Source organism: Protopterus annectens, chromosome 2.part0 (assembly GCF_019279795.1).
Source record: "Protopterus annectens isolate FY-2018-M chromosome 2.part0, PAN1.0, whole genome shotgun sequence".
Lineage (NCBI taxonomy): Eukaryota > Metazoa > Chordata > Ceratodontiformes > Protopteridae > Protopterus > Protopterus annectens.
In genome coordinates, this window is record NC_056728.1 from 1,918,853,523 (window position 1) to 1,918,869,553 (window position 16,031).

At 39.0% G+C, this 16,031-nt stretch overlaps 2 protein-coding genes across 2 annotated transcripts in view; one reads left to right on the forward strand and one right to left on the reverse strand.

Moving 5' to 3' along the window:
* The window catches only part of MCPH1 (microcephalin 1), a 2,707,094-nt gene that overhangs the window by 779,967 nt on the left and 1,911,096 nt on the right, over positions 1-16,031 (reverse strand). The gene's annotated exons all lie outside the window — the stretch shown is intronic.
* ANGPT2 (angiopoietin 2) overlaps positions 1-16,031 on the forward strand; it is a 688,700-nt gene that overhangs the window by 374,029 nt on the left and 298,640 nt on the right. Inside the window, exons 3-4 of the mRNA XM_044061900.1 lie at positions 3,783-3,904; positions 8,586-8,818. Of these exons, the coding sequence (XP_043917835.1) occupies positions 3,783-3,904; positions 8,586-8,818 (355 nt within the window). The remainder of the gene's footprint in view (positions 1-3,782; positions 3,905-8,585; positions 8,819-16,031) is intronic.

Consider the following 16,031-nt stretch of genomic DNA (forward strand, 5'->3'; position numbering starts at 1 on the left):
TAAATCAAATTTGTAGGTCACATTTGGGTTGCAATGTTAGGCCTTTAAGGGCCGTCAGCCTATTATACACCTATGATATGATAAGGCAGAAAACGGGTAAGATACTGTACCATAGGAACAACAGCAAAGTCTAAAACTTCAAAAATACTACAAAGTACCAGCTCAGGCAAAAATGATGAAGGAAACAGGCACAGGTACTGCGAGATTAGAAGTGCAGTAAAACCATTCCATAGTAATACAAAGAAGCAGTACAGGCACTGATTTCTCAAAATTTTGCAAGCACAGTACAACACGTAAAAAGTAAGTAATGGATGCAACAAAACTACGTAAGCAAGTAAAATAATTCAAAAGTAATGCACAGGTGCCTCAACACTTTCTGCATGCAGTAATTAAAAATGATACGGGCACCAACACCAGTGCCATAATTAGCAATAGGAACTTTACTTCAAGAGAGATTCAGTACAATACGCCACAGTTAACTGTGCTGACTTACACAATTATTTAAGATATTTCACCACAAGAGCAGGTGTCACAGTTAATTGTGCTGACTTGCAAGGTACTTTCAGTTGTGCAACTATTTATTGAGCTAGGTTGCAAGTCTCCTGGAATACTGAATAAAGAGGCAGAAGCCCACTGGTTACTCCATGGCATGGATTAGAGTGGCTGTACTCAATGCAGTGTACCAGCTCACTGCAAACAAGCACAATGCAGCAATAATTAACGTATGCAAAAACAAGCCAATCAATAGAAACTTGGTGACAAGCTAACAGAACAGTGCAAGTCTCCCTTTTCTCACAAATACAAACTGCAGAAACAGTGCTAAACAGACACAAAATCCACTACTAGGCACAAAAATCACATTAGCTTGAAAATGTCACTTCCCTCATTTTGGATGAAATCAAATACGTGGCCATTTGCAGTAGATCAGTAACTTAGTTATGCAGTGTGTTGCAGTAAACAAGTGCAAAGCAGCAATCATTATTAAGGCAAAAACAAGAAAACAATCTTTGAAAAGTATTAGCTCAAAAAAAAAAAAAAAAAACTGAGAGCAACTAAATATTTAGACCAGTTCAAGTTTTCCTCTCATAAACTCTCCCTCCTGTTACAGTCAATCAATCCAACTCAGAGGATGCTGTGATGTATGTGTTCATGTAACATGCAGCCTATTGATAAATTAAGAAACTATGTCACACCCCTAACATTCTTCAAATATATGCTGCTTTTCACAACTACAATCAATTGCACTTAGAGGCTAATTAAAAAAGAAAGCCACAAAATGAACTTCCCCACTCGAAATGTATTCCATGAATTCTCCAATTTCCAGCTTACTGATCTCAAACTCAGGGGGCTATTTTTTAATCTTTAATAATTGTCTTCTTTCTTCTTCTTCTTCTTCGGCTTTTTCCCGGTTAGGGGTCGCCACAGCGGATCACCTGTCCGCTCATGATTGGCAGTGGAGTTTTACAGTGTCGAGTTGCCAGCCCGGCGCCTAACCTTCCACAGAAGGCACACATATACACACACTCACACCTAGGGCCAATTTAGAGTATCCAATCCACCTACAGCATGTCTTTGGGATGTGGGAGGAAACCGGAGCACCCGGAGAAAACCCACACGACCACAGGGAGGACATGCAGACTCAGCACAGAAGGCACCCCAGCCGAGGATCGAACCAGAGAACCTCTTGCTGTGAGGCGACAATGCTAACCACTGCACCACCGTGGCCACCCTAACCTAAAATGATGGCTCACCATTAAAGCAGCTTAAAGACTGATTTTGATCTGTTTGGTGTTTTTTCATATAAAGCACAAAACCTGCTGTGAAAATGCTCAGAGAAAAATGAAATACCACATGAGTTTTCTCCTCAAAATAAACTGTCATGAATACTCCCAACTCTAAAGCTAGAGCCTGTCAGTCTCCTGCTAAACAGTTTATATTTTTAAACTCCCACTGATCCTGACTATACTAGCGGCATGTATCTGCATCACAATTCCTGTCTACTTAGCATGCCACATTGTGTGTGTGCGCGTGCGTGCGTGGGGGGGGGGGCTTAGCAAGGGACACTGATTTCTGCTGAATAATAAAACTACAGCTAGAATCACATGCTATACAGACATTAATTTCAAACTATGCAGAATGATGCAAGTGCATATGGAAACTGCTGCCACTGTGCTGTGAACCATTATATAAAGCTACTTCTGAAGAAAAAAAAGGGAGCAATGGCTAGTGCTAGTAAGGTCATGGACCTGTGCCTACTAAAAGAAAGAAGCTTTTAGTAGTCCACCTTGGTTACTGTGGAAACCAGGGTTTATGCTTGTCACTGTATAGGAAGACATACAAAATATGTCCCTTTGGTAGTGTGGGTTTGTTTCTGAAGATCTATCCATTTTCAAAATCACCGAAGATGTTATATATTGATTTAGTATATCAAACCGCTCCTATTCTGTATGTTTGTGAAGGTATGAGGTAATCTGTGTCTTACAAACAAGTCCTAAATAACAAAAGAAAAAAAAGACAGGCAAAAGCATCTTCATGGAAAAGCTTATATGAGGCAGATGTTATTGTAAAAAGGCTTGTAAAACTTCCTGGATGATGACTCCATGGCATACAGGGCTAAAGCAGCAACTATACTGGCAGTGATCCACATTTGAATAGCATCTCCGGCACCTGAAGGAGTTGGCAAGGAGGGATGGCAGTGAGTCACTAATGCTGGCTTGTCTGTCCTGGCAGAAGGAGGCAGCTCTGCTCGTCATACAGATTACACCTAGTAGGAGCACTATATGTTCTACTCTTAGGGCTTGAGCCTAGTGAGCCTGCACAGCCATGTGCAAGTCGCATAGCAAACCAAGGAGAATTCAGCATGTGGAGAAACACTTCCCCTTGGAGGGCAGCCCACAGCTGAGCTCGGTAAAGCTGCCACAGGAGAGGTGGCTGCTCCACTGAGGGAGAGGTAAGGCCACAACACCAGACCAGTAAGCTAGTGCTCACAGTGGGGCAGAAAAGCTGCCTTGGCAGTTGTCATCAGTAATGAATAGGCCCGTAGGGCTCTCACTTAGCCTGGGGATACTTAGCTCTTCCTATCACAGAGCAAATGGAGGAACTGGAGGCAGGCAGATGAGCCATTCATCTCTCTCCTGGAGTGTTGGTTGGGGGATTAAAAAAGAGAGCTTGCACGACTTCCTGGATTGTTAACTGCACATATGTTTGAAAATCACACAATTTGGCAAAACAACAATTAAAAAGATGCAAGTAAAGAATTAGTGTTGTTAGCTGTAGCTAAACTCATAGAAGCTGGAGAAGTAGACTATGAGGTTGACACAGGTTATGTTGTACAGATCTGGGTGAAGCATATACTGTTTTTAAAAGAAACTGATACTCAGCAGCTGTCTTCTTGGTGGCAAACTTATATTTTCCCATTAATAACCTAAAATTTCTGGTCATGAATGCATATTAATACCTTCTTCACTTACTCGAATAAACAGAACAAGTGGACATTAAAAAAAGGGGAAGATTGTTTACTACAATAAAAAATTAAGAGTAAATCTGAGGAATGTTAACGATTTTGGAAATGAATTAACCTTTTCAGATTTGTGGACATTGCATACATTTTTGTAAAACTGCTGGCAATGTACTTTGCCCTTGTCACAGTATTTAGTTGAAAGTTAGCTTAGAAACTATGTTTTCAAGAAATTTAAAATCTGAAATAAAATGAAAATAATAAATATGCATTTTTTTTTAAATCACAAAGAAATGCCTACTAATATATAACTTTAATATATTAGGTACTGAATCAGACATCAAGACTTGAAATTCAGCTCCTCGAAAATTCCCTTTCTACTAACAAATTAGAAAAGCAAATCCTGCTTCAAACTACTGAGATTTCTACATTACAACAGAAAAACTGGTAAGCGGGGACAACTCATTTACAGTTTTAGCTATAATCTTATATTAAAGTTCAGACCCATAAAATACTAGTGTTTGTATGCTACAATGCAACTGTGTTGTGTCGTATTTTCAAAGATGCAGTCTATCAAAGGACTCTCGCACCATAAACCTGATGAACCATCAGATGTGAACTTACTGCAACCTGAAATTTGTTTATAAGTTAGGAGGATGTAACTCACAACACCCCCAGCAGAGAGAAAAAAAGACACTACTAAGCCCAGCACTTCAATAACTGTGATTGAGGATAAGTATAGAGCCAATGAATGATTAGGAAGCTCATCATGTGACTGATATGGTTATTCCCACAGCAGCCCTATGGCACGAGCATAAACTTCTCGTTTGATTTTCAAAACTGTACAATCCTTAGGGACTTGGTGATCAAGTATGCACGTCACAGTTGTTTTGAACCTTATGTCATCCATCATTGACTGCATTTGTTATCAAATAATAGATACCAGTCTCTCTTTTGCCATTGCAGAACTGAAATCTAATTAGCAAATGTATGTGCAGTTGTTAATGTCTGTTCATGTACATTACTGAATGTCTGTTTAAACATTTTTGTAATGTGTTGGAGCTTTTCTCACACAGATTCAGCTGAAAAAGGGTTTTTGACCAAACCCAGTTTGACAAGCATGGTAAATATAAGCAAAATAAAAATAAATAAAATGAAAGAACATCATCAACAACAGGTCATAACTCGATAACATTTAGAAAAAGAACATGTAAATGCTTATAAATAACATAAGTGTAATGGGTATTATGACAAAATTTGAAAAGACAGCAGCACAAAAGTGATATTAAGGAACTACCAAAACTGTTCTTTCAATGTTAACCTGATACAAGTCCTGGTGCCTCTTATCCCATATTTTCTGTTATGTGGTTGAGGTGACAAATACCATTATTAAATTAAGCTTCATTCTCCATTGTTACTTTCCATCGCTGCCCTAATAAATCTACAAGATGGAGAAAATTCACATATTCACATCATGCAGCTATCGAGGAATATAAAATGTGATAATGAAACTGTAGTCACTGCAAAGTCCCATATATCTTGGCTCTTTAGTCATATCACACTGTTCATATACATCCTGATAAATAGCAGAAATCAGAAATGGCCACCACATACAAAATCAGTATATGCAAGGGGGACATTAGTACCATAGCCAAATAAAACTCACTGTCAGAAATGCACAGATATCAGTCACACTCATTGTGCCTCAAAGAATTAAGGGGCACAGCACTAAGACAGGACTATTGTATGTTGAGTGAGTAAGTACCACAGCATATCTGTCAGCTGTAAATGCAAGGAAAGGAATGCAGCATGATAGCCTGTGCATCTTACAGGGTTACAACGCTGGAGCTCCAATAACGGTTGTACACGTAATCTAAACTGAACTTAACACACAGTCTGTGTACAATACTGGTATGGCACACACAGTGATCACATACATGGAATGGGGTTGTGTATACAAATCACATTTATAAGGAATAGCATCTGACACCTGTGTGCATGTAAGGCACACAAGCTGCCATCCTGTGCTCCCAACACTGCCATCAGCATTGTAGGTATGTCCAGCACATATGCAGTGCAGTATAGTTGTACAATATGACTGCCTGTATATTGTCAAAGAAGTGGCCCATGTAGTGGGATACTGTCAGTGGCTGTGTGTTAAACTGTGGTTAGCTGTGTAGAGGATACAAACACACATACACACCTATCTATCCACCCACCCCAGTGCACGTCACAACACTGGTGAGGTCATAAGTACAGGTGACAACACTGTCTGCTACAAATAAAGAAGCAATGACTGGTGCACAGGAGTACAGTGTGCCACTCAGAAACAGGCTCTTTTACAAGCCTAAAACAGAACAACATTGTTGACAAGATGAGGCATCAGATTCTGACAAAGTCTGATTCAGCTTGTATACAGACGAACATGCTTAATCATAATAAAATGTATTTCTTTTTGAATTATCATGGTGCATCTCATCTTGTCAGCATGGTTGATCTATTTTTTGATTCCTGTTTAAAACACCAAATAGTGGAACAAACAATTCCTCCTTTTTTGATTATTTGTATGTTTCTTTTACAAGTATCTTTTTGCATTCATGCATACAGCTTATATTTTCATTTCATTGGGGAATGTTATGGGGAAGGCGTTAATGACAAAATAATGTTTCTGCTGTGTGTAGCTGCATGCATAGGTTCTCTTAAGCATACATACATCTTATTTCTGTGCAAACCGTGCAGTTTATTCATGGACATAGGTAATGAATGAGAGAGAGAGAGAGACTGTGATCCCTTGACAGGACTCCAGCATAGCACACATTACCACCGTGGGTACAGCTGGAGTAGTACAAGCTACAGTGCACTGCAAATCATGGATTAGGCTTTAATTGTGTTTTCTTGCTCATCTGTAACTGCTGTACCCAACAATATCAAATAAAGTAACTTAAATGTATGTGGGTTATTTTCCACCATTTTTTCTAAACTATGTATTGATATTCCTGCAGACCAACCCTGCACATTGTATGCCCACATCTCTGAATTCTGCAAGAACTCAACCCTCAAAGATGTGACAGTGCCTGTACAAAAATGTCTGTTCAAAGCAATTAAGCTTCAAATGTTAACAGGATTTTGGAATTGCCACCTTATAGGTTCATAGGTTCATACTAGGCTATCTGCCCTAGGGCATTTATAAGCCTAGCCAGAGTGATTGGCTCTACCCACCCCACCCGAAGGATGAGAATACACCCATTGGTTGTGCCTGTGTCCAGCAGCAGCAGTGAGATTTCTCTTGAACAGAGTCAGTGAGGGGCTCTGCCTCACATGGGGACTGATTCTGTTCCATAGTGTAGGAGTCTCTGGGTGATGAATCTGTCCCTGTCCATTAATTCTGGGTTGGACATGGCCTTGTATGTCAGGCACAGATCACCTCTGAGCAGGCCGGTATGCTGACTGAATAGAGCTGGAGTTTCTTCAGTCCGGGCAGCGTTTGACATATATGTTTGAGCCCTTTATCCTTTTGGTGAGGAACTTTTGGGGTCTTTCCAACTGCTGCAGGTGTTGGGTAGGTACATTCAGGGCGTTGTATCAAATCATTGGTCTGATAGATAGATTGACAGTACAAGGGTACAATGACCTCTCTCCTGATCTGGATTATGATCAGGTGGATCAAGTAGGCAGGTTGGCAAGGTCTTTGGCAATGTGAGTGTCAAAGAGAGGTTACTGTCAACTACTGTCAACTTGGGTCCCAAGGTCCTGATAACTTCTTCCGTGTTTAATTGGTTTACATAATTGTGGTAATAAGGGGTTTTTTTACATTCCCATTTTCCCAAAGGGTATGACTATACATTTTTTGGCATTGGCCTTCTTTATCCATTTCTATCACCTCTCTGGAGACCTCTCTGGAGGATGTCTGTGTCTGATCTGTGTCTGATGGAGTGTCAAGTTTGCAGTCATCTGCAAATTTTCTCCCTTTGTTGCCCCAATCCCAAATAAATTGCCGCACTTCAGAAAAATAAACTGAGAACAAAGGGGGGGGAGAGACCTGAGCCCTGTGGGACACCGCGCTTAGAGATGACTGACCCTGTGTGTTCTGTCCATTTCTCCTTTTGGGAGGGAGGGAGGAGAATTTGCACTGAACCTGTCTGCCAGTATGTTGGCAATGTCTGTGGGTTCAGTGATTTTTTTTTTTATCATTTTGGACTAATTCTATCTATCTGGGAGTTTTCCACCAGGTTTTTCTAAACATAGCTATGACTGTCTTTGACTGTCTTTTGTGTCATTAGCGATTTTTCTCTCAAAGTTGATTTTATGATGATTTATAGTTTTTGTAGTATTTTTTTTTAGATCAGAGATGCCTTCCCTTTTTGCTCTTTCATGTAGTAGCTTTCTCCCTCTCTTTCTTTTTGTTGAGAGTTTTGTAGAGTTTGTTTTCAGGCCGGGGGCGCCCAGACCCAGTTGGTGGAAAGGGTTTATTAGGAGTTGCTTTTTGGGATTGCTCCTGTCCTGCATCATTGCTTTATTTAGAAGGCATTTTAAAGCGTTTAACTTGCTTGGGGTTGTGGGGGCCTTGGGCCTTGAAGGATGGGGGAAGTGTAGAGAGTGTGAGTTTGAGTTTTGAGAAGTGGTTTGTTTTGCTGGGGGGGGGGGGGTGGATCTGTGATGGATGTGGATTATGATGAGAGATTACTTTGTGAGATGATCTCACCGTGATGATGATACAGGTGTGGTGTTTGTTGTGATTGTGTCTAGTATATCCAGGTCTTGTGTGTTTGGGGTCTCTAGTTGTTGGTGAGCATTTAGGTGATTTGACTCCAGGGTTCTTTGGGCTATTGCCTCAAGATGCTCAGATTCACCAGCTGAACAGGAGGATGCAAGCAACCTTTAGGAGCAAGTCTGTTACAAATGTTAACTTTTCTCTTATAACTCTTTAGTGAGTCATTTATTTGTTTTCTGTCATAAAGAACTCCAATTTTCATGTCTTATCTATAAGGTTTGGTTTACCTGAAAGTACTAGATGAAATCTTTTGCTAAAAAAAGGCAAGCCTCTTACATTACATCTAACAGACAGTGCCGGAAAGCATTCATATGTATTCAAGCTTCATGATGATACTTTTCCCTTCTGCATTTTTAGCCTCCTTGAAAAAAAGGTGATGGAAATGGAAGATAAGCACAAGTCAGAACTGGATTCACTAAAAGAAGAAAAAGTAAATCTGCAAGAAGTCATCTCACGACAAAACCCTATTATTGAGGACTTGGAGAAACAACTAATGACTGCTACTGTAAACAACTCAGCCTTGCAGAAGCAGCAAATTAAACTAATGGAAACTGTTAACAACTTGCTGACTAAGGTGGCTGATTGGGAATGTAAGTTCATATTTTCAAAATATCTGTGATTCAGAAAGATAGTTAAGCAATATAATCCTTTCCCATTGATGCAGAGCTGAACTTGAAGTGAGAGAAAAAACAGGAAACTGAATTTTCCCTTCACTAAATAGCTTATATTACAATAATAAAAGACAAACTCTAAACGGTAAAGTGCAAGAAGAAAAAGCTACCAATTAATAATGCTTAACCATAAAATCTAGACTAAAATCATATTAAGTAAAGTAAATGATATAAAATAAAAAAATGACAGTTATACTATACATTTTACTTAAAATTTGAATATGTAACTTATGAATATTTTAGTATTATTTACTGAGATATTACAGTCAAAATTCAATGCAAAATTTAAATACTTAAATTGAAGTGCATTCTATGTTAAACATGTTTTCTTACACTTGAAGTTTTATCATTGTATTTATTATTTATAATTTTTATTTTATTCTGTTTACCAAGGTAGTATCACAAAAGAACACTTGCAGACATGGCCAGGGCGGCCATGGTGGTGCTGTGGGTTGCCACCTCACAGCAAGAGGTTCTCAGGTTTGATTCTCAGCTTGGGTGCCTTGTGTGTGGAGTCTGCATGCCCTCCCTGCTGTTGTGTGGGCTTCCTCAGGGTGCTCCAGTTTCCATCCACATCCCAAAGACATGCTGCAGGTGGACTGGGCACATTTAAATTGGCCCTAGGTGTGAGTGCGCGTGTGTTTGCGTGTGTGTGTGTGTGTGTGTGTGTGTGTGTGTGTGTGTGTGTGTGTGTGTGTGTGTGTGTGCCTTCTGTGGAAGGTTGGGTGCCAGGCTGGCAAATCGACACTGTAAAACTCCACTGCTAATCATTCTGCAGACCAGTGTTCCGCTGTGGCAATCCCTAAAGGGAAAAGCCGAAAGGATTAAGTTGCTTTCATTCACTGAAGTCAACTAAAAAATAGCATCTTGAACTGGCTAAACTTTACTTAAAAATTTGATATATATCTATATCTATCTATATCTATATCTATCTATATCTATCTATCTATATATATATATATATATATATATATATATATATATACATATATATATATATATATATATATATATATATATATATATATATACAAACACACACACACACATATATATATATATATATATATATATGTATATATATATATATATATATATATATATATATATATATATATATATATATATACACACACACACACACACCCCTTACCACCCTTGGTCATCTAATCTCTTTCTACAGCCATGATAACTTGGTGCCCAAAATCACTTTCTTCTCCAATGGACCATGCCCCCATCTGCACTGTACAGCAGGGCATTTATAGACATCATTTTTTACTGGGATGTCATAGGAAGGGGTCTTTCACCTCATATTTTTCTGGCCCATGTGTGCTCCTATATAGTGCTTTCCAAACTGATCCTTACAATGCATGGATCTGCACAGAGTTGTATCTGACCCAGTGTTATGCATGAGTAACGACTCCACAGGTGGTCAAACCTCCAGTCTTCTCCACTGGTCAGCCCCTACAGTATTAGTTCTTTAGTCCCTTCAAGATAGGAGCTCATGTTCTCAGCCACACCAGTCCAGAACCAGTATTAGGATCACTAGTCAAATTCAGGTTGGGCATACTGCAGATGTATTCCATCTCTCTGTGCTGCTTTTTGAAGATGGCGTGTACAATATGCTCTATGCAGCAATACTCATTATGTATAAAGTGTTCATTAGTCTGCAGATGGTTGTACTAATATTTAACTTAATCTTTCGGATTCACTACTTCTGATAATTATTGGCTTTATTTTTATGTAGATTTGCAGTGTTGTACATAGCCAAGAATGATAGTGGTTTCCCGCATCATTTTTTCTACTTACAGATTATTTGTCATACCAACAGTCAGCAAGTAACAGAAGAAAAAAAAATAGATGACCTCCTTGCCCTGTGGCATAGACAGACAAAGCTCTGATTACATCCCAGACAACCAGAATTTAATCAGTGACTTGTGAGATGAAAGTTGAAGAGAAGATGGAAGTGAGTAGCTGATACTGGCTTGCCCATTCTGGGTGAGGGAGACAGGTGGTATAGCTTACTGCACTGCTTAACCCTAGCAGCAGTGGGTTGGGTCCCTGCTGGAGCAGCTACTGGGCTGAAGTGGTTATATGCTGTGCATACGACAGTGAGACATTCATGTGTGTATGAAAGCACAGATGGGGCCACTCTAGAAAAGCAACAGATACAGGAATCATCATCAGCTAAAGGGAGAACAGGCACAATAAGCAAGGGGAGTGTAGACTAGGTATGGTAAGATACCCTTATCTGCTGGCAGGATCTGTATCTGTGATCTTCACAAGTGTAATTTATAAGCTGTTAAACAGCAGAAAACTACAGATATATGAGAGTTTAAACAGAGAAATTCATACAGGAAACTGGTAGAAACTTTACAGGAAGTACAGTTACATTACAGATGAAGGATACCAGAAATAAGGGAGGACTTCCTTGACCTAAACTTCACCAATGTAGCTAGGATAAAGAAGCACAAATATGAAGGAACCAATGGGTAGCAATGATTGTAAGACAACATATTTCAGCATGTGCCACAAGAATAGAATGCTGGGACTAAAAAAGGGTTGACTTCAGTCAGAAAATATAATTAAAAAGAACAAATGAGCTTAGCGTGAATTGTCTTGAAGTATGAAAGCACAAAACAAATGACAAAAATAAATTTGTGAGTATTCACTGTAACACGTGATCTTTGTGAGGGTTCTTCGCAATGGTTGACACAAGTGGGTGCATCATTCTTGTACTTTTTCTCAAAGTATTAAACTCACATTTTCATAGTGCAAATATTAGCTACAGAAGGCTCTCTCAAAGATAACTACTATGGGGAGATTCACACACTGTACAAAGCAGACTCAGTCCATGGATCACTATCATCAAACTAATGCCCACCTTTATCTTTAATGTGTCTCTCAGGAGAAATGAGTCAAGCACAGGATGGATTTATGGCAGTCCATCCAACTGTCAAGGTTTGCCATCAAAGAAACAAGGGGATGACTTTTTTTAAAGTAATATTAAATTACTACAGAGATAGAGACAGAGCTGAGTAATAAATCTGTCCCTCCAATATATCTTATTTATTTGCTGATGGAGTTTGTGGAGGTGTAGATCATCAAGGAGGGTTGAGTACTTAGAACAGAACGTTATACATAAATCATTGTACAGAAATTTATAACAGAATGCAACGGCAGGGCTTCACACCTGTTATGGGAGCCGAGGGTCATTTTTAGTCAGGCATTTTCAGTTAGAACCCTCTGGGGTCTTTCTGTTTGATGTGCTTAGATAGCTACATACTGAAAGGAGCATTATATTCTATAACTTGTCTGATTTGGACAGAGTATATAGCAATGATAACTCCTTTTGACCTGGAAAAAGAAACCTTTAGTTATTAAGTAGGTCAGACAGGATTTCCTGACTACTGTTGCTACATTATTTTCAGAAGATAGAAAGTTATCTGTGAAGGTGCTGAAATCTCTGGCTGTATCAGTATGAGGGGTGCTGTCTACACTTTAAGATGGCTGCTGAGATTCGTTTACCAAAGGTGACAATACTGCACTTGTTTACACTTAATTTATGCCTGTTTCTAATACACCCATTTATTTGCATGGCATAGCCCTTGTTGTAGTAACATCAGATGTTGAACAAATGGCTCATCCAGCTTACAGATATCAGCAAATTTAGTAAACCATATGTCTGGGTAAGTAGTTTGGAGATCTGAAAAGAAGATGACACGCAAAAAGGATAGTGCTTACATACTTTTTATATCATATTTCAAGAATACCCAAAGAATCCAAAACAGTGTCACAGACATCTCACAGGAGGTAGAAGGTATGCTTTGGAGCAAAATATCCTAAAGGAGAGTCTTCCTAAAGGACTCTATTCTCCTGGAGTGAGTATCCAAACTACAGTGTTTAGTAAAGGTATGCACTGGTGACCAGAATGCCTTGGTGTAAATTTCATCCTGAACATTTTTCAGAAGCATAAACCAATGGCAGACAACTCCCACTGGAATTATGTCATCATGGGCTCTTTAAACTTCAGGTAACAAAAGAAAAAGATTATATAGTTGGCAGTCTGCATGAATACGGTCTATATGGCAAATGCAACATTATCTTTGCTAGGTGTAAAAGAAACAAACAGCTACTCAGTTTCCATGTACTTATGAACCCTGTAGAAGCAGGATCACAACTGGATATGTCCCCCTACCCTACACCATACCGTCACATTTTTAGTAAACAAATAAAAGACTGGGATATGAACAATGACGGTACTGTTGGGAAGAAATGATAATTTACTCTGAAGGAAACATGGTCTCAAATTAAGACAAAGGATGGCGCTATACATAAGAACACGATGCTTGGAGATTCATCTGAGTAAACCTTAAGGCCACCAGTTAAAACATCTTCAATGCCCCACTCAGGCATTGTTTACAAACTCAAGCAGTTAGGTACAAACCATATATCACCCGGTGGATAGCAAAGTGGCTCACAGACAGGATCCAAGAAGTTAGAATTGCGGAGTCCACCTCTACAAAGAGGCCAGTCACAAGTGGAGTTCCTCAGGGATCAGTCCTTGGACTGTTCCTTTTTGGCATTTACTTCTCGGAAGTCAAAGCCAATGTCAGTGGTCTCTGGCTGACTAAATTTGCAGATGAATGCAAATTAGGAGCGGTCACTGAATCTCACACTGACATAAACGTTCTACAGGAGGGGATGACACAGACAAACATCTGGTGTCAGAGCCATGGATTAAAACTAAATGCCAAGAAATGTATAATAGTATCCTTTGGGAAGTCATCCATCCCTGATAACTATCATATTGACAAATACACCCCTTAGAGTTGACCCAGTAGTCAGGGAGTTAGGGCCACACGCATATAGTAATCTAGCCTTTGATCATCATGTATCTAAAGTGGTGAGAAAACCATTCTATGTTGCACAACTTATAAACAAAGGTATGGCATCTAAGTCCAAGGAAGTCATTGTTCCACTGTATTCAGCATTCATCAGACCTATCATTGAGTACAGTGCCCTCTTTGGTATGTACCTAACCAGGCATATCCAATAACTGCAATGTCCACAGAGGTTCCTCACTAAAAGAATACAAGGCACAAGTAATATGTCCTATGCAGACCGCCTCAAGGCCCATTCTTTGTATTCTGTCTCTTATAGGCTTTTGAGGGGAGATCTATGCCCGGCATACAGGACATTGTCAGGCCACACTCTGACGGATCACTTGCATGTCCACAAAACAAACAGCACCAGAATTACCCATTCTAAAGACTTAAACCTTGCCTGTGATATAAACAGGACCTGCTGGAGAGAGTTATGTATCCCAGAGATGACTCTGTTTATGGAACAGGCTCCCCATCCATGTGAGGCAGAGTTCCCCCCTAACCCAATTCAAGTACAACTTGGAAAATTGGATGGGAAACCGAAAATTCATCCCTGGTTTGGCACCTAGGTCTCCAATGGACACAGGTAACCTGTAAATGGTTCATCTCCCAGTCCCCATGGTTGCACCTATCAAGGGTAGCAGAACTTGTCAGAGATTTGGGATGCATGGCTAAGCTTAAAAACGCCCTTGTGGTTGTTAGCCTAGTAAACATCTATGAACCTATGATTCAATCTTTGGGTCTGCTGAACAAACAATTTCAGAGGATAGGTATGAAAATACATCATCAGTAAGTTCAATACATCATCAATAATAGTATAAAAAAATCCAACCTAAGGCACAGCACAGCAGAGTATCTAAAATAAAATACTTTAATAAAATAAATGCAGGTAAGCGCCTTCATACTCTAAGTGCTTTATTAGACCATAAAGACAGTCACAAAAACACAACCATATATAGCACCAGCAATTAACAAATCAATCCAATTAAACTGTTTAATGATGTTAGCCTCTACATTTCAAGTAGGGTTTTAAAGACACCTTCCCATTAATACCTGGTGATGTGTCAGCCTGCAGGTTTATGATCCAATGTAACTTCCTCAATTCAGTAAAGTTTCTTAAGTCACCCCCCCCCCCCGGTTATTCTCACAAACCACTTCTATAGCTCTAAAAAGAAAGGTATGAACAGCACCCTTCTCTAAAGTATGTTCAGCTATTGCACTTCTGATGACACCTGTCCTAGTACTATAGAGATGTTGAAAAAATAAATCACTGAGCAGAGAAGTAAGGAAGGCACATACAAAGTGGAATAGTTAAGCGCTTTTCGTTTATGTATAACACAAACTTCTTCAGACAATTCACACATTAAAATGGTCAAGTTAAATACAAATGAAAACCTTCAATTAACCAATCAGTTAAATTTTAGAACAAACAGTGACGCCCATTTTTAAAAACACATAACATAAAACATTGGGTACATAAAACCAATGAACAATTATTCAATTTTATAAAAAAATAAACATATATGCATGTGTTAAAAACTATGCAAAATCTGTATTTATGAACTATATATATAGACCCTCACTCTCTTATTAATAAGCTATTTCAAAGTTGTCTATAGCTAATACTGGACAAATTTTAACGCACTAAACTTTTAAGCTTTAGTATGCTACTAATAGTACACCCTTCGTTTAGCCCTGGCTGGGTATAAGCGTTCAGTCTAATTTGCCATGTTAATTCTAATTCCTCCAGTCTAAGTTCTACTGGCCCACCCCGTAATTTGGTATTAACTTGATCTATCACAATAAACTTGAAAAAGTGGTCAGGGAATTGATCAACATGTTTTGCTAATGCGTTTTTCAAATTTTTGTTTCTTGATTGCATATAAATGCTCATAAATATGGTTACGTAACTTTCTTTCAGTCTTGCCTACATAATAGGCATGACAGGACTGACATAAAGCAAGGTACACAACCATAGTAGAATTGCAATTGTTTCTCAACTTTAAAGAATATTGGCGTTTATCAACAAAGAATCCGTTAGATTCTAGAATATGAGCACAGTAGTTGCAAGATTGACATTTATACATTCCTGGTGTTCTAACCAAACTGACCTTGTTATTTTCACAATATTCTTTCAGGTTCTTACCCCTTCTGTAAATCACAACTGGACGTTCTCCCACACTTAAAAATACTCTGTTGTCACCTTTAAAAATATCCCAGTTCTTCAATAAAATTTTAAAACAATC